The 26298-nt window shown below is 41.5% G+C and overlaps 1 protein-coding gene across 3 annotated transcripts in view; it reads left to right on the forward strand.

Annotated features, from left to right (window-relative positions):
• The window catches only part of LOC121453675 (centrosomal protein of 120 kDa), a 58574-nt gene extending 34137 nt beyond the window's left edge, over positions 1 to 24437 (forward strand). For 2 of the 3 annotated variants that reach the window (XM_041660598.1, XM_041660597.1), the window contains 5 exons: positions 1290 to 1451; positions 4397 to 4519; positions 11204 to 11302; positions 21344 to 21489; positions 22719 to 24437. In XM_041660598.1, coding sequence (XP_041516532.1) covers positions 1290 to 1451; positions 4397 to 4519; positions 11204 to 11302; positions 21344 to 21489; positions 22719 to 22956 — 768 coding nt within the window. In that variant the 3' untranslated portion in view covers positions 22957 to 24437. The remainder of the gene's footprint in view (positions 1 to 1289; positions 1452 to 4396; positions 4520 to 11203; positions 11303 to 21343; positions 21490 to 22718) is intronic. The other variant, XM_041660601.1, reaches the window with a different exon arrangement.
• The last annotated feature ends 1861 nt before the right edge of the window (positions 24438 to 26298 follow it).

Consider the following 26298-nt stretch of genomic DNA (forward strand, 5'->3'; position numbering starts at 1 on the left):
ATATCCCTCATTAAAGGTTCGATCCCATGAACCTGTAATCCTAGTATTCAAGAAGTAGAGGTAGGAGGACAGCGTGGGCTGTTTAACCACCACCAACAACAACAACAGTAATAATAATAATAATAAATTGGATCTCAAGACATATGGGAATATGTTGTAGTATTAAACACAGTCAGCAGTTCATGAGGTCTTAACAGACTTGTACTCCAGGACTTTTCTGTAAAATATAACTGTGTAATATACATAAATTATAAGCATATAAAACATAAAAGTAACTATAATCTTTCCATTTTGTTTATATGTCTCTTCTCTAACTATAATGTTTAAGATTTTATCAGTAAATACTCTGACTTTATTGTTTACATTGCTGGAGTTTTTAAATGAGTTAGGTGTATTGGCCTACTCAAATCTATCTTCTAAATGGTTAGGCATTTAGAAACATGTAGTTGAAGAAAGAAACTCAAGTCACATTTTTATATAATAAAAATGAGAGTTTTAAGTGGTTAGGATCTTTTCAACTAAATTTATATGAGTTGTGTGTGGCTTGTATACTATTAGCATTGAGTAATTGAAAAATTAGTATATATAAACATTGAAGTCTAATATCTAAAGAGGGCATGAAGTAAGAGTGTAGGTATTCTTTGTTGTGCATGTAGAGGCCAGAGGACAGCCTGGAGTTGTTCTTAGGAGGAATCCCATGTAGAGCCCAGAGGACAGCCTGGAGTTGTTCTTAGGAGGAATCCCATGTAGAGCCCAGAGGACAGCCTGGAGTTGTTCTTAGGAGGAATCCCATGTAGAGCCCAGAGGACAGCCTGGAGCTGTTCTTAGGAGGAATCCTATGTAGAGCCCAGAGGACAGCCTGGAGCTGTTCTTAGGAGGAATCCCATGTAGAGCCCAGAGGACAGCCTGGAGTTGTTCTTAGGAGGAATCCCATGTAGAGGCCAGTGGACAGCCTGGAGTTGTTCTTAGGAGGAATCCCACAGACTATTTGAGATAGGGTCTCGTTAGCCGGGAGCTCACCAAGTAGGCTGGGCTTGCTGTAGAGCTCCAGGATCTGTCAGTCTCCTCCTCCCCAGCTCTGGAAGCACAGTGTGCACCACTGTGCTTTCTTAGGTGAGTTCTGGGGTCCTGCTCAGGCCATTGTGCTTGGGAGGCACTCCTTTGTGGTCTGAACCATCTCCCCAGCTCAGCTGGTAAGTGTTTGAACACTGACTAACCTAAGGCTAGGAGACGAACAGTCTTGTGCAGCCAGCGACCAGCCAGCCTCCCAATGGTGCTTTTCTTTTCAGCTTCAAAGAGAGAGAAAAGAGCTACAATCAGAACGGGAGCGGAACCTTCAAGAACTTCAGGACTCTGTCCGCAGGGCCAGAGATGACTGTGTTCACCAGGTGGAGCTGGAGAGGCTGAAGCTGAAGCAGCTGGAAGAGGACAAGCACCGGCTTCAGCAGCAGGTGCTGGAGTTAGTGGTTCTAGAACTGCTTCCCCACAGAGCCATGGCACCCACTGGGATGGGACTGTTGTATTCACTGCAGAGAGCCCAATTGAAGTGGGATTTGTTTTTTTAAGTTAAAGCTAAGGACTGTATTAGTGTAATTTTCTTACTCTTAGAACCATTTGTGTGAAACTACAGGATTTCAGGTAACTTGCAACGTAAAAGGTTTTTCTGTAAATCTCCTTTTAGCAACATAGACATTCATTAGGACCTTAATGCTAGAAGTTTACTAAAATAATCCAGTGCTTTCTAGAACCTACATTTTGTAAGATGAGTGTCTCCCTTGCCTCGATTTACAGACCCTTTATGTGCCCATCCTTCCAGGCAGTTGTTGGAGGCCCCTATAGCCAGGTCACTTAGGTGGAATGGGCATCTTTATGCCCACATTTGCTGAACACTGTTGTTCTCAGTGTTGAATATTCTATTTTAGCTGTTGTCACCCCCCCCCCCCCCCCGACACACACACACACAATACTCTCCTCCACCCCCAGGCCTCCTCCCATGCCGTCCTGTAGTCGCCTCTGCTCCCTTATCTGGCCGTTCTGCTTCCAGCTTTCTCCAAGCTCAGGGCTTACTTCTGCTTTTCCACATTTCTAGTCAAGATCTTCTCTCTACTCTAGACCTCCACTTCAGATTGCTTTTCTGATACCCTTACATGGATATTTTCAAGGCATTTTAAAGCAGTGTCTTACCATATACTTACTTACCTTGCTTTTCTGAGTGTTTGTGTGGATGATGGGCCGTCTGAGCTTGTGTTGCAGCCAGTAGTTGTGAAATTTTGGAAGCAGGTTATTCTTGAGCCTTCCACTGCCTTTTCACTGTGCATAGGTGGTGATGGGTATCATTAGCCCATAGCCTGTGTGTAGTTTCTAGTCATCTGTCTGACATCATCCCCCACTCTCACCTCTGCTGTGTGCTGTGCACTTTCTAATCGCTGTTCTCTTGTCAACACACCCTGCGTGCTTCCCCCACAAGACCTCACTGTGTCCAGTTTCCCACGGGCCCTGTAAATTCTGTGTCCATTTACTTTCAGCAAAATGTCACTTACCCCAAATATTTCCAAGTCCAGGTCAAGCTTATGTTACATGTATTTCTGTAATATCGCTTTCTTTTTTCTTTACAATGAATGTTCCAGTTTTTATTTTCATTTAACGATCATTTAATCAGTTTCAGATTGTTGCTCCGTAAAAACTGTTTGGTTTATAGCTCTGTCCTGGAGCCCAGCCCGGTGTCAGCAGTGATAGGGACTCAAATATTTCTAGAAAAGGGAGGGAAAGATCAGGCTGTTAAAAATTCAGCGTATTTTTCTTGAAAAATTCTATTGTAGATTAGATGTGTCTGTTGACTGCTTCAGGGTCATCTGTCATGAATAGTGTCCATAGTAGTTCTCTCACCCACGGTTTACACGGTTGTGAATGGGAATTTGGTTGTTATCGTGGGTCTCATTTAACATACAAAAAGTAGGTATTTGTCATGGGACTCAACCAGCATAGTGCCTTTTCTTCCTGCTCAAGAAGGTTTAGTCATCCAGAGCAAAGGCTTCAGAGTCAAGGGAGTGCTTGGCACACACCCTGCCATCCCCATCACACCCACACCATCCCAAGGTGGTGTCACTGACTCACAGTTCTGTAGCAAGAGTATTGGCGAGAAAGGAATTCCGGAAAATTCTCAAGGCACATCTTTATTCTTGATGCACAGTTCTCATCAGGAGGGAGCCTGGTGAATTTCCAGTTTGCTCAAGGAGCAAAGCCCTTGACATGCCACATTTTATGCGTAAGAGAAATTCGGGGCATTACACTGACATGGTTTCATATATTAAATGTGCTGTTCTGCTTAGACTGGTAGAAGAGACAGTTAATCATAAAGAGAACTTATGAAGATAAAAGTATCTGTATTCCGATAGGTAAAAGCAGGCTCTGGAACTCATAGTGAGAGATGCCTTTCCAAGGACAGAGTCCATCATGCCCTAACAGCTGTTACCTTACAACTGGATTGTAACAGCATAATTGCTTATGACAGTGTCCCTGAATGGTGAAGAACCAAATATACTATTAGTATATTTCTTGTTTAGAATATAAAAGTAGGGGCTAGGAAGTTGGCTTGGTCAGAGAAGGTGCTTTCCAAGGCAAGCATCTGCGCCTGAGTTGGGGTCCCAAGCACCCATGGAAAAAGCTGGGCATGGTAACATGCACCTATAATCAGCACTGGGAGCAGAGACAGGAGGTGCCCTGGAGCTTGCTGCCCACCCCATTAGTCAATCTGTGAGAGCTCCTTTCAGAGTATATGGTGGGGAGTAGTTGAGATACTGATGGTGACTTCTGGCCTCCACACACGTCCACACAGAGCAAAAGTCTTGTAAAAAGTGAGATCACTTCAGAATGGTGTCTGCTGACCTTGGAAGACTGAGTTAGGTGGAAACTTGTCGTTGCGGGGGCAGCAGCTTCTTCTGAAGATTACAGGTATTTCATAGCTTACAGAGCCACCATGCTCAGCCTGACGGGCATCTTTCTGCTCTCAGCTAAGTACTTAATTAAGTCGCCACTCCCTTCCCCCTTCTCCAACTTACAGAGTATTGGGAGATTTCATCAGAGCCAGTACTGCAGAATGAGAAGCCTCTGCTCCTGATTATTCTTGGGTCTTTGGCATTCCTTCAGGTGTTTAGCCCCTTGATCCTTAATTTTTTTACCTTAAATTTTTAAGCTTTCTGTTAGTTAATTTGTTGGATTCTTAAGTACTGACCATTTTCTTTTTCCTCCTTTCATGAGTTTTGCAAATGTTCTACCATAACATGTTTTAGAATAATAATAACACTGTTAATCAGGTTGTACAGTGTCAAGATTTGCTTATGATTGCCTTCAAACAGCTACATATTATGGTGCTAATATACTTTATCTGTACATACAGCTTAATGATGCTGAAAATAAGTACAAGATTTTGGAAAAAGAGTTCCACCAGTTCAAGGATCAACAAAGCAACAAACCAGAAATACGGCTGCAGTCAGAAATAAATCTCCTCACCTTGGAAAAGGTACCTGTGTCAACTCTTGTCTGCGTAACTAGCTCCAGTGACCAACTTAACAAGTCACTGGGTGGTCACTGGTGGTCCGTGTGTACACACTGTGCTGCCCTCTTCAGGGAATGCAAGATGTGTGACATGGGTTGAATTGTGAACAGAACTGACTACTGTAGGGATAAAGGAATTCAAAAACTCTCAGGGCTGGGCAGTGATGGCTCACTCCTTTAATCCCAGCCTTTGGGAGGCAAAGACAGGTGATCTCTGCGAGTTCGAGGCTGGTCTGATCTACATAGAGAGTTCCCGAACAGCCAGGGCTACATAGAGAAATGTCTCAAAAAAAAACCTGTCAAAGGTGAAAGAACCGTATCCAAAATGTGAGTCGGTGTGTTTAGAGGCTCAGTCCCGCCAGTGTCCTGTCCCAGTCTACTCAGCTGCCCCTGCTGTTGGTATGTTTAGGGTCTGAGCTCTAGTGCTGAACTTGAGTGTCGTGGTCTTTGTGACTGCTCTGTGTCTATGCTTTCTGGCTTCGATGTCCTGCACAGGACCATTCACATAGAGCAGATCCTCACGTTCCCACGCCTTTAGCTTAGAAGGAAGAACACTCATCCTACTTTGTTCTGTGGTTCAGATGTAGTCGTGCCTGCCGTCTCCCATAAACAGAATGTGCAGTGGCTAGGCTTTACCAAGTATGGATTCAGAACACCAGGATGACACAGTGGAAGAAGGTGCCTGATCACCTGAGTTCAAGCTCGAGGAGGGACAGAAATGACTACTGCAAGCTTTCCTTTGGCTTCCGCATGTGGGTACTGGTATTCATGCGTGCACATATACACTATTTTATCAGATTGAGCGTTAATGTGTATACATACACACGCATGCCTGAGTGTATACTGTGAATGTGCAGGTACCCACTGAAGTCAGAGAGGGTATCTTATCCCTCAGAGCTGGAGTCACAGGTGCTAGGCACTGAATTTAGGTCCTCTGGAAGAGCCGCAAGAGCTCTTAACTACAGAGCCATCTCTCCAGCCCCATAAAATATTTTTTAAAAGAGTGAATATCCAACAGCCATCCAAAGGTGGGCATATGCATTGAGATCTGAGAAGAGGAGGAAGCAGCAATGCAGAGAGCTGTGAGAAGTTGTCCAGGGAGCTCCTTCAGAGGCGCTAAGGTGAGAACTCTCTAGAACTCAGAAAGACGGCCAGCCTAGAGTGTAGCGTGTACCAGGTAGGTTTAAAACACGGGCTGCTAAAGCCATGAAGGGAGTTAGGTTTCGTTCTAAGTCGTGCATAATGGCAGTCACCATCTTGGACACATAACTGCAAGACTGTCTCACATTCTGGCCCAGCTACTTAGCTGTGTCACAGTGGATAGCTTCTCCTATTTATTTCATATTTTTAAACAGGGTAATAAAATGAACAAAGTGCTTAGCATAGAACCTGGGCATTTTCTACTTATTTATTTAAAATCTGTCTTTTAACATTGCTGTCACTTTTTATGTTTTATGACAAGTTTGAAATGACGAGGGCCGGAGTGCAAGCAAAGGGTGCGTGTGCCGTGAAAGGGTAGAAAGCTAACTTTTCCTTCTAGCTTGACTTTCATCGTAGTTCCTTTCTTGTGGTTGATAAGTGAGTGAGAATTGACGTGGTGGTAAAAGAGTGAAGCTCTCAGCGAGGCTGCATGGCTTCCGCGTGGCCATTTGAACTGCAGAGCAGTTGGCGGAGATGGAGCCTGTGACTGGGCAGATGCTGGAATGGCTTCCTTAAGTGGCTTTGTGTTTTTATTTGTGAGTTAAGTAGAAGAAATGATTTTATTTAAAATGAAAAAAGTGTAAATCATATTTTCAAAACAAAAAGCATAAAAGTAAATGATGGGATAATATTATTCAAGGGTTTTAATTAGAAGAGTAAAGAATCTTTACATTTCGAAAAGAAATCCAACTTTAAGAGGATATGAACAGGCTTGATATGGTGGTGCACGCTAATCCCAGCACTCGGGAGGCAGAGGCAGGGGAATCTCTTGAGAGTTCAAGGCCAGCCTGATCTACAAGTGAGTTTCAGGACAGCCAGAGACCTTTTGTTTTGTTTTAAAGAAGAGGAGCCTATGACCTGCTTCTTTGGAGAAAGACCCTAATACAGTGACCTACTCAAAAGGTTTGTCCTGTGTGCCTTTGAGGAGCAGTTCTAAATGGCCTACTCTCGCAGCCCTTCCAGACGTTTCTGGAAAAAAAACATGTTTCTTATCCACAGTTAAAGTGTTATTAATTAGATACCTGTTGCTTGAAAAACAAAATTAGAAGTTTATTAGAATATTTATTCATTTAAAATATAAACTTCCAGGTAGACAAGAGTCATTAACCATTAAGTATTAAGAGTACCGGGAGTGGATTGGGAGAAGTGGTGCCGTGAGCTGTCTCTGTTAGAACAAAGCTGCTTCCAGCATGCTGCAAGTGTACAGTAAAACAACTTCTTAGCCTTTCTGGAAATTCCTTGTAAGTCTTTTGGGAACCAGAAGAGGGCAGCGTCTTATTCTGAAATAGTAACAGATAAAAGCATAGAAATGCCAGCCAAGGAATCTGTCCCAACTGACTTACCAGTCTGAGGAAAAGCTTATTATTAATCTTTTCTTTTTCTTTCTTTTTAAAGACAGAATCACTGTTATAGCTGTGGCTGGCCTTGAACTCATAGAGATCTGCCTGCCTTTGCCCTATTAATGCTGGGATTAAAGGTGTGTGACACCATGCCTGCCTAACTGTTCTTAACATAGCATATCCATTTTCATCGAAAGAGTCTAAAATTAACACAAAGATAGAGTTTTACCAAATCATGATTCCTTTTATTATTACAAAAGTAAGTAGTTTTGTGATTTTTTTTTTCAGTTTCCTTTTCCTGTGGTGTGTGTGATGTGTGAGGGCAGGCACTTGAATGCTGTGGGGTGTGTGTGGATGCCAGAGCACAACTCCTGGGAGTTGGTTCCTCCTCCACTGTGGGCGCTGTTGGTCTCAGCGTCAGGTTTGGGCTGCAAGCATTTCTGCCCTCAGAGCCACCTCACGGCACCCTCACCCCACCCACCTTTTTCATTGTGTTGAGACTGGGTCTTATACTTTACCTCAAGATGGTCTAGCAGCCTAGACTGACCCCAAACTTAGTGGTCGTCCTGGTTGCTGAAAGTATATATGCAAGCCATTGCACCCAAGTTTGTGAGTTTTCTTTCACTAGAAAGAAAATACTCTTTGCATAGTTCATAAATTATTGGAGCTTTAAAAACTAAAATATGGAAAGTGTATATTTTAGTAGGGCATATAGAGCTTGAAAGATCAACATATTAAAAGTCAGCATTTTTAATCCTGCTAAAATTTGTGTAGTACTGAAGAACACTGTGGAGCCAATAGGAGCGGTAGAAGAGGCAGAAAGCATAGTTTGCACTGGGTTCTTTACCTTTCATCATAGTGCTTGGTTTCAGAGATGACTGAGCCATAAATGGCCATGACTGATCTAACCATTTTGTGTTTCATACGTAATAGATTTCAAGACAACCTCATAGAGGTAAAATCTGAGATGAACGTTAAGATTTAGGAAAGCAGAAGAAAAGAAAAAAAGGATTGGCAGGCCAGGAAGCTGGGTGAGGAGGGTCGTAGGGCACAGGGGCACAAACATGGCTGGATTGTCTGTGAGAAGTCCTGAAGAAGCAGGTTAAGCAGGAAGCAGGAAGTACAGAAATTATACTATGGATCCTAGGCGAATAGCTGCTGATAGCAGTTTGCAGACTTGCAGGCATATTTAAACCGGGATGCTACAAGAGAGACCCTGTTATAGTCAGAGCGAGGAGAGCTTGGGCTGCACAGGTAGCAACCGAAGTAGAAAAGGGAACCCTGAAAGTGCTCCTTTTGAGCAGTTAGACCTGGGAATGCTGTGTCTCTGCTAGCGGCTTTGTCTTTCTGCAGTCTGGGTTGACTTGGGACCTGAGCTATCTCATTTTGGGGGTACTTAACTTAGCTTATGGTGTGTCACTTCAGTCTTGGAACAGTGAAGCCCTAAGTAAAAGTACAGGTGCAAGCCAGGGATGGTAGTGCATGCCTGTAGTGCCAGCACCATTAGTGCAAGAGGTCAAGAATTCAAGGTCAGTTGATGCCACATGGCAAGACCCTGCCTCAAAAAAAAAAAAAAAAAAAAAAAAAAAAAAAAAAAAAGACTTCCAGAAACCACTAACAGTAAGGGCTTTTAATTGACTTCTGAATACCCTGAAATTATATTATCCTTCTAAAAATACGTGTTCTAAAAATGAGATAGGTGTTTCCCTAACCACATGCACCTCAACACTGTGGCTACCTAACCTGAACAAAGGCAGCATAAACAGACATGTTAACTTGGAAGCGGGGAATCCTGCTGGGTCCCACCCCTAAACAAAGAACAGTAGGCACCAAAAGACTAATAAGAAAGGGAGAGATCACTTTTCCCAAGGATGGTCCCCAGATTGGTTATCCAATACAAAGTGGTCGGCCCTAGACATATACATACAAGCAACATCAAATGGATTCACCTGGTTGTTTTCTACACGCATGCATGCACATGTACATATAAACAGTAAAAGAAAAGAGGTCGTGAATATGAGAGGGAGTAGAGGGGATATGGGAACAGAGGGAGGAGAGAGAAGTATTGAAAGTATATTTTAGTTTTTTAGTTTTAGTAAATAATAAAATTAAATATAAACCTAAAATTTTGGGCTGTATATATTATTCTAGCATTTGGGTCCATATAATTCTTTAGAGTCACAAGCACTATATTCTTTTTTTTTTTTAGATTTTTATTTATTATGTATACAGGGTTCTTCCTGCATGTATCCTGCAGTACAAAAGAGGACACCAGATCTTACTACAGATGGTTGTGAGCCACCATGTGGTTGCTGGGAATTGAACTCAGGACCTCTGGAAGAACAGCCAGTGTTCTTTACCTCTGAGCCATCTCTCCAGCCCCCAAGCACTATACTCTTAAAAAAATATTAGGGAGGGCTGGAGAGATGGCTCAGAGGTTAAGAGCATTGCCTGCTCTTCCAAAGGTCCTGAGTTCAATTCCCAGCAACCACATGGTGGCTCACAACCATCTGTAATGCGATCTGGTGCCCTCTTCTGGCCTGCAGGCATACACACAGACAGAATATTGTATACATAATAAGTAAATAAATAAATATTAAAAAAAATTAGGGATTATTGATAGGAATGAATTTGTGCCCCAGATGTGCCAGTAAGTTTTTAGGAATAAAAATACTATATGCAGAATAACACATGTGTTTTCAATTAGTATACATAACTATAAAATTATGAATTTTTTAATATTTATGCAAAACTGGTAGAACTGCCTAGTTTTTACTGTTGGAGCAGGTCCTTAGGCCTCATCCTTGGTTTGGTCCAGGATGCAGACCTTGTCCAGGCCCATGTGCATGCTCTCAGAGACTGTCTCTGCTCCTCTGAGGTACGGCTTGTTGTTATATTACCAAGTGAAGTGTATGAATCACGGGCATAAGTGGAGGGATTATCTCCAGTAATCTCAGCAATATCATTCAGCTCAAGATGCTTGAGTCTGTTGGGAAATGTCAACACATCTGAATCCAGGCACTAGGGATTTGTAAAACAGAAAGACCTCCAGTCCTAGTAGTCATATATAACTGCAGAGAATGTTCTGGTCTTTTGTGACGGCGACTTGGCAGTCTGCTTTTCCTGTCATTTTATTTCGCTCTGAATTTTCCAACATTAGAATTTTTATAGTGTCTTCATTTTTGTTTTTCTCATAAAACATCAGGAGTTGTATGTATGGGAAAAACTAAACTTGATTTTTAAAAAGCCAGCTAGTTCAGAGTAACAATATTTTACTGTAATTCAAGCAGGTTATTACATTATCACTTAATAGTAAAACTGTCTGCTGGCTGCATGAATTTGTTTGGTGCATGGTTTTTAGCACTGAGTGAGTACATTCCAGAACATAGCCAAGTTGGCTTTAGTTCATGCATAACAGATTGCCTGCTGCAAAAATAAATAACCAGATTTTTAATTGAATCACTTTAGTGTTTTTCTTTATATATTTCAGGAAAGATAGAAAATAAAAGTGAGATGTGTGTTATTAAGGAACATTATTTTTCTTCCTCTTGGGTTTATTTTAACATTCTTAAAATATTTTTACATTTTTGACTTTGCATCTCTTAGTAATTTGCTTTCTGATAAAACACTGCACAGTTTCCAGTGTTTTGTGTTTTTTGCCAAAAGTTAAAGTATCTCAGCTCTCCTTATTACAAGACAGAATCCCACCTAATCATAGGCCTTCAAAAAGGAAGATCAGCCTTTTGAGATCAGAGCACAGGCCGAAGAGGAATGTTAGCAGTCAGAGCTGTCTTTTGTTAAAAATAAATGTATTTTCACTCTGTGTAATATACACATTTAAATACATTTATAGTAACTGTCTGGAGGTTAAGACTAATTCAGTTCTTTTTAGTCTAGCCTGCAAGGCAATAAAAATAATACTATATTTTAAACAAGAAAATGTTCATGTGCCATAATATTTATAGTAAATTATATAACAGCTTTAGACTGTGTCATATGTCATGCTGTATAAACTCTTTTCTTAAGCCCGACTCTTTGTATATATTATCTTTCAGTGATTGCACACAGTGGTATAGTGTTTCACTTGATATGATTTTAATCACTGTTAGGTTGAACTTGAAAGAAAGTTGGAATCTGCAACCAAGTCTAAACTGCATTACAAGCAGCAGTGGGGACGAGCTTTGAAAGAACTTGCCAGACTCAAGCAGGTATGTGGTTGAGAGCAGACTCTGTCTTCTCCTGGCTACTTTGTAAGTTTCATGTTTGACATTATGTGTTAGAAGTCTTCTGTGGCCTCTCCAGTGCTGGTTGAAGATCAGGGCTGTTTGGGTTTGCATTTTAATGTGTTATATGCAGAATCCCCTTTTCACAATTAAAAGCTGAAGCTTTCTTATTCTTAGTTGTCAGCTGTCTTGTTGAAATAAGCAACTTAATTTCACTTGGAAGCAACTGATTTCCCTTAGAACTCATTCTCATTAGGCTTCACTGAAAGGGACACTTTTGGGATAAACTAAATTTGCCATTTCTTAACATTTAAGAGCATATTTTAAAATGATTTTTATAGGAAGACATGATTATCCAACTGTGATAGCTGTCATTGAGAAATTTTGCATAATTTTAGGTTTAAAAGACTTAATAGTTTTCTGAAAATCCTTGTTGGCATTTTCCCTTCTTAGACAAGAAAGTTATTTTCATGAGAAATGTATCTTAATTTGGGCTATAGTTTTTTCAAATGATTAAGATCCATGAGCATATGAATCAGCTTACTTTGAATATAATTAATTGAACCTATTAAAAGATCATGAATAGTTAATTTACTCCAACTTTAAAAAAATGTATCAGCTTTATTTCTGAATAAACCTGGTATATAATGTCTTTCGGATTTATAGATTTAGTATGTTTTCATAAAATTAAATCAAATACTATTCAATATCTTTGTTGTATTATGCTAACGCTTATGATCTTTTTATAGGGTACTACTAGACTATATGGGAATTAAAAGAGTACTAGACCATATGCCAGTGTAGCTTATCGTTGTGTTCAGATTGTATGCATTATAGGTAGATATCAAAGTATTAGATAGTACACAGAGTGGATTTACTCAAGTTGTGTGTCTTATTTGAAATTGTTTGGACCAGGAATATTTTGGATTTCAGAATTTTTTTCCTATTTTATAATATTTGCATATGTGTAATGAGATGTCTTGGATATATATCTAAGTGTAAACTTAATCTGTTTGTGTTTCAGTTCTACAGTAATTATATAGCCAAAGGGTAAATTTTTTTCTTTTTATAGTGTTATGCCTGTGTAGTGCCATCATGAACACTAGAGCTCAAAAATTTTGGATTTTAGAGCTTTTTACATTTTGCATTTCAAATTAGCAATATATTATTTTAATGCTGGCACTTTAGCATAGACATTTTGCATAGTAATAAGGTCTTCCTAAATCAAGACACCATGCTCAGTGTATGTACATAAGTAAGACATGGGCCTCACCCTCAGGGAGCTGAGAATTTAGTATTATTGCTAATTAGTATTAGTAATAAGGAAGAAACAGTTGTAACCATTGCCTGAGCACCACACAGAAGAGAAAATTGTTTATTGTGACTTAGGACGGTGTCTGGTGTCAGAAGGGTAGAGTTCCCCTGGAGATGAGTCATTAGGATATTAATAGCAAAATTGGTTGTGACAGAGCAAAGTAGTAGTCGCTATAATGACTGCAGTGGTTACTGCAAAGAATCACGAAGTGAGAAAGCATTTTAAAACATAGAGGAGAACCCAATTTCCAGGGCATCTCCGGTAAGGACGCTTGGAGCTTTAATTGTAGTGATAGAAATGTAACAAGATCATTCATGAAAGATGATGCCAAGGGCTCAGCCATAGATTCTGGAAAGGTTTTCCGGTTTGGGAAATACAATTAAAGAAGCTGATTGGAGCTAAGTATGCTCCTAGCATTCTGGGAGTGGAGGCAGGAGGATTGCCATGAGTGTGAGGCTAGTCTGGATTATGTAATGAGTTCCAGGTCAGCCAGGGTATCATAACAAGACTCTTTCTTAATTGGAGCAGAGGAAGGACATAAGATTTGCAAACATGAGTGGACATTTTAGTTTTTTAGATTTAGAAGTATATAAGTAGCCAAAAATACACATTTTTTTAAAAATCTGAACTCAAGCGAGGGAGTCCTTGACTAGGGAGCAACATGATGATGGGACGGTGTTTTTTTTTCCTAAGGGCGTAGTACTACCCTGTACCAAATAAATCTCAGATTGTTTTATTTTCATTGTAATTCTAAAATCCCTGGGTAGCCGATCATATTCCCATTTTACAGATGAAGAAATGAGGCTTACTGTTGTCATGTAGGCTCACGGAGATACAATATGGGAAAACTAAGACTGAAGTCCAGACTCTTTTGTTTCAGTTTCAGTGCATAGTTGACAAGGTTTTCCACAAAGCAGAAGAAATGAGTTGGCACCTACTAGTAGAACAAAAGGTGATCGTCTGTTAGCGAGAGCAGTTGGGATGAAAACTGTCTTTGAGGAAGAAGCAGCTGGCCTTATAGTCATGATACCAAGATACTTAAGTGGATTTAGATGTAGGGAGGAGGCCTTCTGGAACAGGGAGCACGGAAAGTAACACGCTCCTTCTGAAAGGGCTCTCCCTAGGCTGCCCCAGGTTGGCGCTGAGTTTACAGTGCTGCCGCCTCAGCCTCCCAAGTCCCAAGGATTATGGGTATTAAGCCACCACATCAGGCTGAGGTAGGTTTTTGTTTGTTTTGTTTTTCAAGACAGGGTTTTTCTGTGTAGCATTGGCTGTCCTGGAACTAGCTCTTGTAGACCAGGCTGGCCTCAAAAGTCAGAGATCCACCTGCCTCCCAAGTGCTGGCATCGACGGTGTGTGTTAACTGAAGTTGTTTTTAAAATAAGTAAGTTATGCTTTAACATCTAAATGCCTGACTCTTCAATATTCCAGTGTAAAAGGAATGCAGTGTAAAAGGAATGAAGTCGCCAGGCGATGGTGACGCACGCCTTTAATCCCAGCACTCGGGAGGCAGAGGCAGGCGGATCTCTGTGAGTTCGAGCCCAGCCTGGTCTACAGAGCTAGTTCCAGGACAGGCTCCAAAGCCACAGAGAAACCCTGTCTCGAAAAACCAAAAAAAAAAAAAAAAAAAAAAAGGAATGAAGTCGCTCCTTTTAAAAGGCTATTGAATATGTGTGCAGTCATAGCTAGTCCAAGTTCAGCCGGGATTATGAGAGACCCTGTCCCAAAAGTAAAAGGGTCGGGGAGGGCGGTTGGCTCCGTTAGTCTGTGCTTGCTGAGCCAGCATGAGGACCTGAGCTTTAACACCAGCATTCCTCTGAAAAGGGCCAGGTGCTGCAGGGCGCCTGTTAGCCCAGCCCTGGAGAAGCTCACAGAGGAAGGTCTCGGTGCTTCTGGCCAGCTAGTCTAGCCAAATTGGCACACTCCAGGTTCACTTTGAGAGTCTCTATCCCAAAGAAAAAAGATGGAGAATGATTGAGGAAGACACTGATGTCAACCTCTGGCCTCCACAGGCATACATGAAAACACGCCCTAAAAAAGGAACAGAAACGAAGCCAAAGATTATGAAATCTTCCCACCCCCTAAATTCCTCTTTGCTAATCCTGCATCCTCACATTTTGGTATCTTCTAGATCTTCACATATACTCTATTTTCTATTCATTCTTTCTTCCTGTGTATTTTCACTTTGTCTTAAAAAAATTGGCAAAATGATTTTTTATTTGTTTCTAATACGAGAGGATATCACATTCAGTTTCTTTCTCTTGAGTTGCTGTAAATTTATTAAGAGAGAAAGCTATTGAATTTCTCCAAAACTTAGTCCATTAAAGAAACTGAAAGCTACTACCTTGAGGTGGGGAGAGGGCACAGCAGGTAAACACACCCGCCCTACTTGTGAGAACCTGAGTTCACATTCTCAGCACTCATATAAAAAGTGGCATGGCATGTGTACCAGGAACCCAACTTTGGTGGGAGGAGATAAGTCCCTCCTGGGAGCTTGCTGGTCAGCAGTCCTTAATCAAACCAGCGAATTCTACAGGTTCTGCGAGATACCCTGTCTCATCGTATAAGGCAAAGAACACCAGGGGAAGAGAATCGGTGCCCTGCTCTGCCCTGCACATGTGCGTGCATAGGCATGGGTATCTGCTCACATGTATGCATCTCATACACACACGGCAGATACATACACAATAAATATTAATTTAAAAATAGCAGTCCCTGAGTGAGTGCAGTGTGTTTAGTACTTTCTTATTTTAGACTAATTTTATCCCTTATCCTGTAAACTTTCTGCTTTAGAAACAATATTATAAACAACTTTTGAGGTCGGTAGGAACCTCTGATGTTTTGCAGACCATACTGAGATGCAGTAATTTAAGGAAAGCAATAGCCCTTGGGGTCTTCATAGTGAATTATGCGATGCCACTAACTGGTTTTGGGAGATTAAAATTAATAACTTCATTAAATTGGCACATTTCATATGTGTGAAAATTCTAATTTTTTCCATAAAACTCTTTTATTAAAAACACATTTATTTTGTGTTGAATATAAAATTGGAAGTGTCTCTCTGCTTTTGTTCAGAGAATTGTTTGTGCAGCTTTTTTGTTTAAATTGGATTAGTACCATGTTAATTTTACATTGCCTCTGGTGAATAGCCACGAGGCTGTAATCCCTGCCAGTAATGTGTCATATCAAATCCCTCTGGAGGGCCACAGAAAACATTCGTGTAGTACGGATTAGACGGTGAAAGCCATATCTTAGATTGTTAATAAATGTTAATGACAAAATCCAGCTGGTAAGGCTTGGAAATAAGATCTAATGCTTGGTGCCCATTGCCAGAACAATGTTTAAAGAGACATTTCCATTACTCAGAAGTGACCTAGTATAGTCAATTTGTGAATTAAAAAATTGTAGTCCTCCAGTTGTTTAGAAGAAAACTTTCCTTCTCATTCTCAGCCTCAATCCAAGTTGTAAGTTTTCTAAAGGTTTTTTGTTTGTTTGTTTCTTAGTAATTGATGGCGGCAGCTGTAATAAATATGACATGAAATGAGACCCCATTTAAAAACAAGGAAATGATACTCTTTTATTCTGGGTTTGGGACATTAGGAGTACTTGTTTGGTTTGCAGAGGCAATTTAGTTTCTTTTTTCTCTTAGTGGAAATACGCTGTAGAGCTGTTTTTAAACTGGTACCTAAATGCTTGAATAGTAGCAAATCCCCGAGATTGTCTGCACCGGTCTTCATATTCTAAACGTCAATCTGTAAGTAGAATAAAGGCTGCTATTGTTTAAAAATTAGTGAATCATTATTATGAAATATGAATTAGTCATAAAAATAGAACATTTTCACTATGTTACATATTTAAACTCTTGTATGTTTGTTCCCAGGACAGGAAACAGAGCTAAGACTTTATTTAGTAGCACGTGGGTCCCTTACCATATTTGTGCACAGTAGATGTGTTTAAAACTAAGCCAATATATTTAGTTAAAGCAACGCAGACTTCATCGGCTGACATCAGCACTATCTTGTCCAGCCTCCTGCGTATCCACTCAGAGTAATTAATTTGATTAATTTATACGTAATTTAGCCAAGGATGGGGATGTAAATCTTTGTTTAAGAAAACAGTTGGAGGTCCAAGTCTTGGTTAAAAACTGTGTCTTGAAACCATCCAGGCCCTCCTACTGACTTGTCAGCTCTGGGTTATTTTCAGAAAACTTGACTTGAGCTCCTTAGTTTAGTTCTGCGTTTTTCCCACAGACTTGGATGGTATGTGTGAGTGGGAGAGTAAGTAGTGGCCACTTTGTAGCCGCTGTTTAGTCTAGTGTATGCATGTTTACATCTCCTTTCTGGATTTATAGGCAGGCAGGGCAAAATAAAGATTATACTCACTTGATTGAGGAGCCTTTAACCCGGAGCACCTGGCAGTGGGAAGCGTTTGCCCTGGCCCTTGTTTTTGCAGTTTTTGCAGGCATATGTAATTATTAACAGTATGGCATGCTTGCTTTAAAATTCAAGGCATTTCAAAGATTTTTGGTATGTTTTAGAATAAAAATGTTTCAAGTTGGGTGGTGTTGTTAAGAAGTTCATTTTATGAACAACTTCAGGAGCCTGAAGTTAAATAGTCAACTTCTGTTTTTTTTTTTCTCCTTTTAGTCATACTTTTTCTTGTTATGCAGATTTTGTCAGTTATAGTGGTACATATGTGTAATCAAGCATTCTGGAGGCGGAGGCAATAGAATCAATCAGCACAAGTGCCAGGCGAGACGGGACTCTAGTGAGACTATGCAGTGAGAATGCTGGCTCAGACAAGTGTAGATGCCACACTCGGTAATGTAGGAGAGAATCATTACCGTGTGTCTGCCCGTGTCATTTTCCTTTCTTAAAATAACTTCTCTAACATGCGTTTATGCGTGCACCTGTCAAAGCTCAGGTCACACGTACGTCTGCCTTGATTGTTCTCCACTTCATTTCTATTGAAACAGGGTGTCTCAGTGACCTTGGGGCTCACCAGCTGGCTAGCTTGGCTATTGGTGAACCCCTGGGATCCTCCTATCTCCAGCTTCCCAGCACTGTGGCACAGCGCCATGCCTGGCATTTAATGTAGAGGATGGTAGTGCCAGTGCACACACTTTGGCTTGGCATCAGCGCTTTCCAGACCGAGCTGCTCTTTTTTTTAGGTTGTGCCTTCCTTAGCTGTGCCTTCCTGCCCAGTGCTGGATTACAAGCACATGCTACCATGCCAGGTTTTCTATATGGCTGATGGTGTTGAAACACAAGGCTGTCAGCATGGAGGGTACTTTACTGAATGAGCTATCTCCCTAGCTCTGTCCAAAAACCAGACTCTTATTTTGTAACCTGCTACAGTTAATCTCTCTCTAGGCTCTAATATACTGCAGACCTGGAAGTCAAACCCTGGATTGCATACTAAACACAGAGGTTATTGACTACCTAACAACAATACAGGAGGGCATGGTGGTATATGCCTTTAGTCTTGGCACTCTGAAGTCAGAGTCAGGCAGATCTCTGTGAGTTCAAGGCCAGTCAGGTCTACATAGGGAGTTCCAGGACAGCCAGGCCTATGTAGAGACTCTGTCTCTAAAAGTATAAAGTAATCCAGGAGGTTCAGTGTTGTAGGAGGCCGCTTGTTGGTTCCCACCTCCTCAGCCCCGAAATAATCACACAGAAACTATGAAAACACTGCTTGGCCCATGAGCTCTGTCTTCTTATTGTCTAACTCTTATATCTTAATTTAGCTCATAGTAATCTGTGTATTGCCATGGGTAAAGTTAGGATAGGATGTCTATGTCTGGTGGGCCTACATGACCTCTCTTACGCCTTTCTCCCAGCACTCAGTTTGGTTTTCCCCATCTAGCTAAGTTCTGCCCCGCTATAGGTCCAAAGCAATCCTTTATTAACCAATGGTATTCACAGCATACAGAGGGGACTCCCACATCAAGACCGCATGAGTAGTTGTAGAAACAGTCCTCTACGGAAAACAGCAATCTTACTTTCCCTTTCCAGTTTGTAGTGCTCTCCTTCTCTCTTCTCTCTCATTAGTACATACTAGGTAAGGCACACACCAGCCCTTCTATATCCCTAGCTCTCTTACGACACTGGAACACTTCTAACATGCTCTCAGTAGAAAATGGAGTTCTGAAGGGGTAGGGGGACTCAAATTATTAAAGAAGCTTTTTGTAGATTTAATGCGAACATTTATTTTTAATTTAGGAAATGACCCCTTGTTCTTAGTTTACTACGTATTATCGTGAATGTCGTGGATTCTTTCTACAACTACTCATGTGGTCTTATGACCGTACCCCTGAATTCTTTCTACAACTACTCATGTGGTCTTACGATCATACCCCTGAATTCTTTCTACAACTACTCATGCGGTCTTAAATTTTGAAGACTGCCAAAGGTATAACTTAGCCTGACAGAGGCTAAAGGATGGACTTTTGTCAGATACTGGAGTCGAGTATTGTGTTAATGCATGGGTAGGAAGTGTGTTGGTTCAATGCATCCACAGACGTCCTCACACATGGGCAGGGACCCCACCAACACTGTCCGTGCATCCACAGACATCCTCACAAATGGGCAGGGGACCCCACCAACACTGTCTGTGCATCCACAGACGTCCTCACACATGGGCAGGGGACCCCACCAACACTGTCTGTGCATCCACAGACGTCCTCACACATGGGCAGGGGACCCCACCAACACTGTCTGTGCCCTCACACATGGGGCAGGGGATCATGCCAACACTGTCCTTAAGTTGTTTAGGGAAAAAAAACAAGTCTCAACTCACACTGTACCTAAAGCCAGTTGTGTACATACTGATTAAATGATGCTTTCAGAAGGTACTGTAAAAGAATATCTCCAGGCTGGAGAGATGGCTCAGTTTTTAGGAGCACTTGCTGCTCTTCCAGAGGACCAAGCTTAGTTCCTAGCACCTATCCCAGGTGTCTCATAGCAGCCTGTAATTCTAGCTTCAGGAGATCCAACACGTTGGCCTGTCCTCCATGGACACCTGCACTCATGTACAGTACGTACCCACACCCACAAATAAGTAGATGTGAAAATCTCTTCAAGACTGACACAAGTCAAAGAGCGAAGAAAGAGAAGGCCTGCTAGGAAGGAATTGAGGGAACCATGTGGGTTATGTTGAGATGAAGGACTTCTGTTCATCCCAACACACCACTGAAGGGTGAGAAGGCAAAACAGAGCACTGGGAAATGTTCGAAATATAACACCAGTAAGACAAACAGCTATCGGTTTTAGTTAGGACTTTATAGATATGCATATCCAAATGCCATTAAAATGTGTTGAAACTCTTTGAAAAAAAATGCAAAATAAAATCAGGACAAACCACTAAAAGAATTGTTAAAAAGAAGAAAAAAAGATCTCTAAGTGTTGGTCAAAAATACATGGCCCAGGAACTCTCACACTGGCTATTGAGTAATGGACCACCTTGTCCACAGTTGGGCAATATTACCTAATCCTGCAATTGTTGTTTTCTGACCCAGGTATAGAGCCAGGTGAAATGCATCGTCATCTTAACATTGCCATATTTAGACTATAAAATTGGAACTGTGTGTCCACTGAGTAAAGATTGTGCATTACTGTGAGTGATGAGCCGCACAGGGCAGTACAAATGACAGAAGCCCAACACAGAGTAATCTGGACTTCATAATCCTACACAGAACTCAGAACGATCAGCACTTACTTATGGTGTTAGAGCTAGTTTGGAAACTATTAGTTTAGTGACTGGAGAGGGTGTGTCATGGGGAAGGGCAGACTCAGGAATTGTGGAAACCCCTTATGTGTGTAATTCACATTGTAAATTCAGCAAAATATCCCTTGCATCTAGTCAGTTTTCCATTTGCTATAATCAGAAATTATTTTAGTTAGAAAAAAATGAACTGGGCATGGCAGCACACACTTTTAATCTCAGTGCTCAGAAGGCAGAGGCAGGTGTATTTCTTGAGGTTCAGGTCAGCCAGAGCTACATAGTAATATCCTTTCTCAAAACAACAATAAGACAACACACATGCGAAGGATGCCATGTTGCCCCTGCTGTCTGTGTGAACTACCCTAAGGAAAGAATAGCACTCGTCTATAGAGAAATAAGTGGGTGGACTTAGAAGCTCCATATTACATTGTACAGGCTCTTATGGAAGCACTCTTATGGTAGATTCTCCCTTATAAATCGTGGACTATCTTCATCCTATAGAGTATTACATTCCTTTCATTGTTAATTTTTTAAATGCAATTAAGGTATATCATTTGATCCAGTTTTGTTTGAAAAAAGAATATGAGCTTAGAATTTCATATGAGCCTAGAGAAAAAAAAATTGTTAACCAAATTTCCTGGGTTTAATGATCAGAGACTGTTGCCAAAGTTCTGAAGAGACAGTGGTGCATAGGTGCGGATCCTAGATGCTCACAGATGCAGGTCCTTCTGCAATCTGTTGTGCTGACAAGCAGCTGCTCCTACCTCACAGTCTTAGACACTGTAACTCTTCAGCAAACCCCCATCCTCGTTGGCCATGCTTTATGATGTCAAAAAGAGAGACGGATAGAAAGATTATCAGGAGAAAAGTGGGGCATTTCTAAGTATCATGTGACCCAGAATTGGCAGCATATTGTCCTATCCCGAGTCCAAGTCATAGAAATGGGCGCATTCCCAGTGATACAAGCCAGCTTTTCTGTTTCTTTTAAGAGGGAGCAAGAAAGTCAAATGGCTCGCCTTAAAAAGCAGCAAGAGGAGTTGGAGCAGATGCGGCTGCGTTACCTGGCTGCCGAGGAGAAAGAGACGGTGAAAACTGAGCAACAGGAGCTGCTGGACATACGGAACGAACTGAACAGGTACCCATTGTCACAAGGATTCCTTTGTCACTAACATGGGTCTGATATGACAGCCGTTCAGTTTGGTCTTCCTGAATTAAGGAGGGTACTGAACAAATACACGCATGCACATGTTTGTGTTGATGTGATATAAAGCATGTTTAAAGAGTAAGATGCATTTTTGTATTATCTACAAATTTCATAGAAAAATATCAGTCCTCATTTACCAAAATATTGTTTCACACATAGCATAGCGCTTTTTAAATTGTTTTGAAGGTTTGTGCCCCCAGATTGTTTGGCATAAGTAGCTATTTGATGAGTAAATTTAAAGAAAATGCTGTGTTCAGATAGCAAAGGTTGAGTTACAACTAAAGACACAGAGTAAAGGATTAAATGATGATGCATCTCAGTGATGGAGCAAGCACTAAGAAGCGCTTTAGAAGACCAGCCATGCAAAATCAATAGTTGAGGTAAAAGTGAAAAGATAAGACGAAGCACTGCATATAAAGTATCACTGCAACGGTCTGGGGCCAGAGAGAGGGCTCAGTGGTCTACAGTGTGCACACTGCCCTTCCAGAGGACCTGCGTTTGCTCCCAGCACCACATCAGATGGCCCACAACTACCTGTAACTCCAGCTCCAGCCGTCTGACACCTTCTGATGGCAACTGAACTCCTGTATGCCCCACACTCAGACACAAATGTCACAAATAATTAAAAATAAATATTTTTAAATTAAGTAGATAAATGCATCTTAATTGGGAACAAAATATTCATTTTTAATATCTGGATAAAATTGAAGATCATTATCATTTTCTTCTTTATACAGGTATATAACTCCTATGGTTTTCGTGGTGTCTGTGTTTACATTCTGTTTTGTTTGTTTTAAGTGTCAGGAGCTGAACCAAGGGACTTAAATGACAGTGAGCTATGTCCCAACCCCTTGCTTTTATGTTTGAACCCATCTTGCTCTACAGTCCAGGCTGACTGGAATTGTGGTCTCCCTGACAGATGCGGGGCTTTGGGCATGTTGCACTATGCCTTACGGTTTCCCTGCATTCTCTAAGTGCAAACACAACTGTGTTTTTATAAATGTATCACTTCTGACCAGTCAAGTGGAATTATTAGTTTTTGTTTTCTTCCTGAAAACACTAGTAAAACCTGTGAACTACCTTGCTTTTAAATAGTGCTATTAGGAAGGCTAAAATAGTTTTTTTGTCTGCTAGAGTGGTGTTTGTTCTTGACTCCTCAGGTTAAGGCAGCAAGAGCAGAAGCAGTACCAGGATTGCAGAGAGATTGCAGGTGGGAAGCTGGGCAGCCCGCGGGGCTCCGCCCCAGACGATGGCCTGGATGACTATCTGACTCGGCTGATAGAAGAAAGGGACACTCTGATGAGAACCGGTGTGTATAACCACGAAGACCGGATAATCAGTGAACTGGACCGGCAGATCAGAGAGGTTTTGGCAAAAAGCATTGCCAGTAATTCATAACATTTGGGAAATCTTTGCAGGTACTCTAGGTCTGAATTTTAATTTTTTGTGAAATCCTCAAAAGCAAGGAAAATGACTATTTTGGAATGTTCTTTTTAATTTTTATAAGCTGAATTTTATATGTTACTGTATATAGTATTTATTTGATCTTTCTTACGCTACCTCTCCTATGCTGACTTCATTTGTAATTGTATTTTACATGCTCACTTAAAATGACTTTTCAGTGTTCTTCAGTTTAAAATCTGTCGTCTGGCTATACCAACAGCTTTTCACAACTTGTTCTGGGAGAACTGACTGCAGTAATTTCCAGCTATATAATTTTTCATACTGAGCCAAATGAGTATGTGTTGCACTTTAAAAATACTGTGCCCTGCTCCCTTCAATTGTAGATAAAGCCAATTCTAAATGTAGCCATTCTTTAAAGTCATTGTATACGACCAGTCTTTTCCCTCATTTGCAGTCTCAGGCAGAGAAGCTGTATGGCATATTGGGTGACAAATGAGTCATTTGTTTAAATGCAGTTCATGCAGAGTAAATTTAAGAACAATTGAATACCAGATTTCATCGTACTCTAAGAATGTAGTAATAGCTGATCCGACCTTCCCTTACGGGCTCCTGCTCACGACTGTGAGGTTGTCGTTAGCAAAGTTATAGGTTGCCTTTGTTCCTCACTGCGCTGTTGCAGCTTCAGAAATAGAATGTGGGGACAGACACCTAAAGGCATTAGCTGAAAAGACAAGTGAAGCTGAGCTTATTTTTTATTCTTTCTACAGTCATTTTTCAAAGACACCTGAGAGTAACTTTATACAGAGCCATGTCCTGTAAGCCTCCAGAGTCCCTTTGTATCGTCTTCTCCAGAGCCACCTCTAGCCTCGTGGCGGCACTTAACCACTATCTCCACCTGACACTGAGCAGGGCAATCAGCAAACTCCCAGTTCAGGTCAGGTCTTAAAATATGTAAAGTTCAAAAATTCTGATTCCCAAATATAACAGATTTAAGCGTATACTTAAGGAAGGATGTACTAATTACCAGTAACTTCAACAAAAGCAAAGTAGGTTACATGGTAGTGTTCTTTAAGTATATTTCTCGTTTGTGAAATTGAAACCCCTATAGGCATCATATGCTTCTTTTCTTTAACGAAGTCTTAGTCTTCTGAAAGCAACCCAGGAGTAAATAACAGAAGGGTAACTGGAAGCGAGGGTGATGAGACAGATAATCATAGCACGGATTTGAAATATGAATTATGGTTACATGTTCCTGATTTTTCCTGACACATGGATGGAGCAAAAGTATTTTTGTTTTGGAAGATCCTGGCCCAACGCTGGCTCCTCCACCAGGATCTTAAGAAGCCTGGAGCTTTCCAGACACTAGAGGGTGCCTTAGAGTAAACAGAAAGGACTTGGCTAAAGTGTGTGTGCTTTTGCCTTCTAGAAAGCCATCTCTGAGCCACTGTAATCTGACAAATAAAATCCTAACTGTGTGATCCTTGAGTTCTGTGGTCTCTGTTTCTAGATTGAGTGGGTACGGTGCTGGCTTCTTCCTGCATTTCCATTTTCCCAGGTACTTCTGCTGCACATTTGAAATGTCTTCACGCGAGGAGAGACCGAGAGGTACACATGCCATTCCTGCGGCAGTGGCTGTGACACTGTCAGCAGGCTTCCCACTTCACTCGGGTCATTTGGTTAAGTAGTTGTCAGTGTGTGGACATGACTACAGCAGCTGAGGAGTATGTCTTTGCAAAGTCTCTAGCTGTGGACAGACGATACTGAGGGAGCTGAGGAGTATGTCTTTGCAAAGTCTGTAGCTGTGGACAGATGATACTGCAGCAGCTGAGGAGTATGTCTTTGCAAAGTCTCTAGCTGTGGACAGATGATACTGCAGCAGCTGAGGAGTATGTCTTTGCAAAGTCTCTAGCTGTGGACAGACGATACTGAGGGAGCTGAGGAGTATGTCTTTGCAAAGTCTGTAGCTGTGGACAGACGATACTGAGGGAGTGCGTCGTGTTTGCTCGGTGGAGCTAGCCCTGTGCCTGTATGCACTTTGAGAACTCCTTTACAGGGCTATCCCAGTGGAGCAGATACGGTGTGTAGGGGCAGTCTGAGCATGTTCTGGGGCTCTGTACAAATGGAGGAGGTGACAGTCATCTGACCAAACGATTTTCTCTACTGACTGGTCAGAGGAGTTCCCAGCTTGTTCCGGTGTTATTGTGTGTGTGAAGACACCCGAGGCTAGACTGACCTGGTCATTACAGCTTATGGGCAGGACTCCCTGTCTCTAATAGCTGTCTGTGGACTTTTAAATTGTGGTCTCACTACTGCTGCATCTGGCTTACCTCCCATGATTTTTTAAAGCTTTTGAAATTTAATAGTGTGTGTTTGCATGATGTGTGGGGAGTGGTATACTGCGATGCTGGAGCATTGTGGGGACAACTGCATAGAGTCTTTCCTTTCCCTGTGCCTTGCATGGCTCCTGGAGGTTGAACTCAGCTTGCCAGGCTTACACAGAAAGCACCCTTGTCCCCTGAGCCGTCTTGCCAGTTCCCTCCAACATGATATTTACTTGATAAAGTTCATTTTCCACATAAAATAATATCAAGGTGTATAATTTCATGGCTTTGTATGTTTACAAGGTTATGCTAAAGATACTAAGAAGCCTAAAGTGTAAATTTGCTAAAAGTAGTTCCTGTAGTATAAAACATCAGATGTTAACTACTAGACGCACCGAGAAGGCTGGCATATGAGTAGGCTCAACTGCTCTTTTATCCATCATCTGAATATCGACCGTCACTACTACAAAGAAGATAGCGTGGTTGAGCATCCTGCTGCTGGAACTAGGCTACAGATAGGAAACGTGTGCAGCCACTGCCATCGACCAGAACTGCGAACTTGCCATGTTGTAGCCTGTGGGTTATGTGAAGGACACTCAGTCAGAACGTAAGTCCTGTGAGGGCAGGGACCGGGTTATCTTACTTTCTGCCCCCACTAAACTAGTTCTTGCCATTTGTCGGGTCTCAGAGAGACAGGACACTTACCGATTGCCCATGGGAGATTGGTTCCAGGAGCCACGCTAGTACCAGAATCTGTGAAGACTCAAGTTCCGTGTATTAAGTGGTATAGTGTTCACATACAGTTGTCATGTGGCCTTCCATGTGTGTAACTCCCCTGTAGATATGTCCCCTAATACGACTAAGTTGTCACGTGGCCTTCCATGTGTGTAACTCCCCTGTAGAAGATATGTCCCCTAATACAACTAAGTTGTCACGTGGCCTTCCATGTGTGTAACTCCCCTGTAGATATGTCCCCTAATACAACTAAGTTGTCACGTGGCCTTCCATGTGTGTA

Source organism: Microtus oregoni, unplaced genomic scaffold, assembly GCF_018167655.1.
Source record: "Microtus oregoni isolate MIOR12 unplaced genomic scaffold, Mior012 000011F_ref0000422, whole genome shotgun sequence".
Taxonomy (NCBI): Eukaryota; Metazoa; Chordata; class Mammalia; order Rodentia; family Cricetidae; genus Microtus; species Microtus oregoni.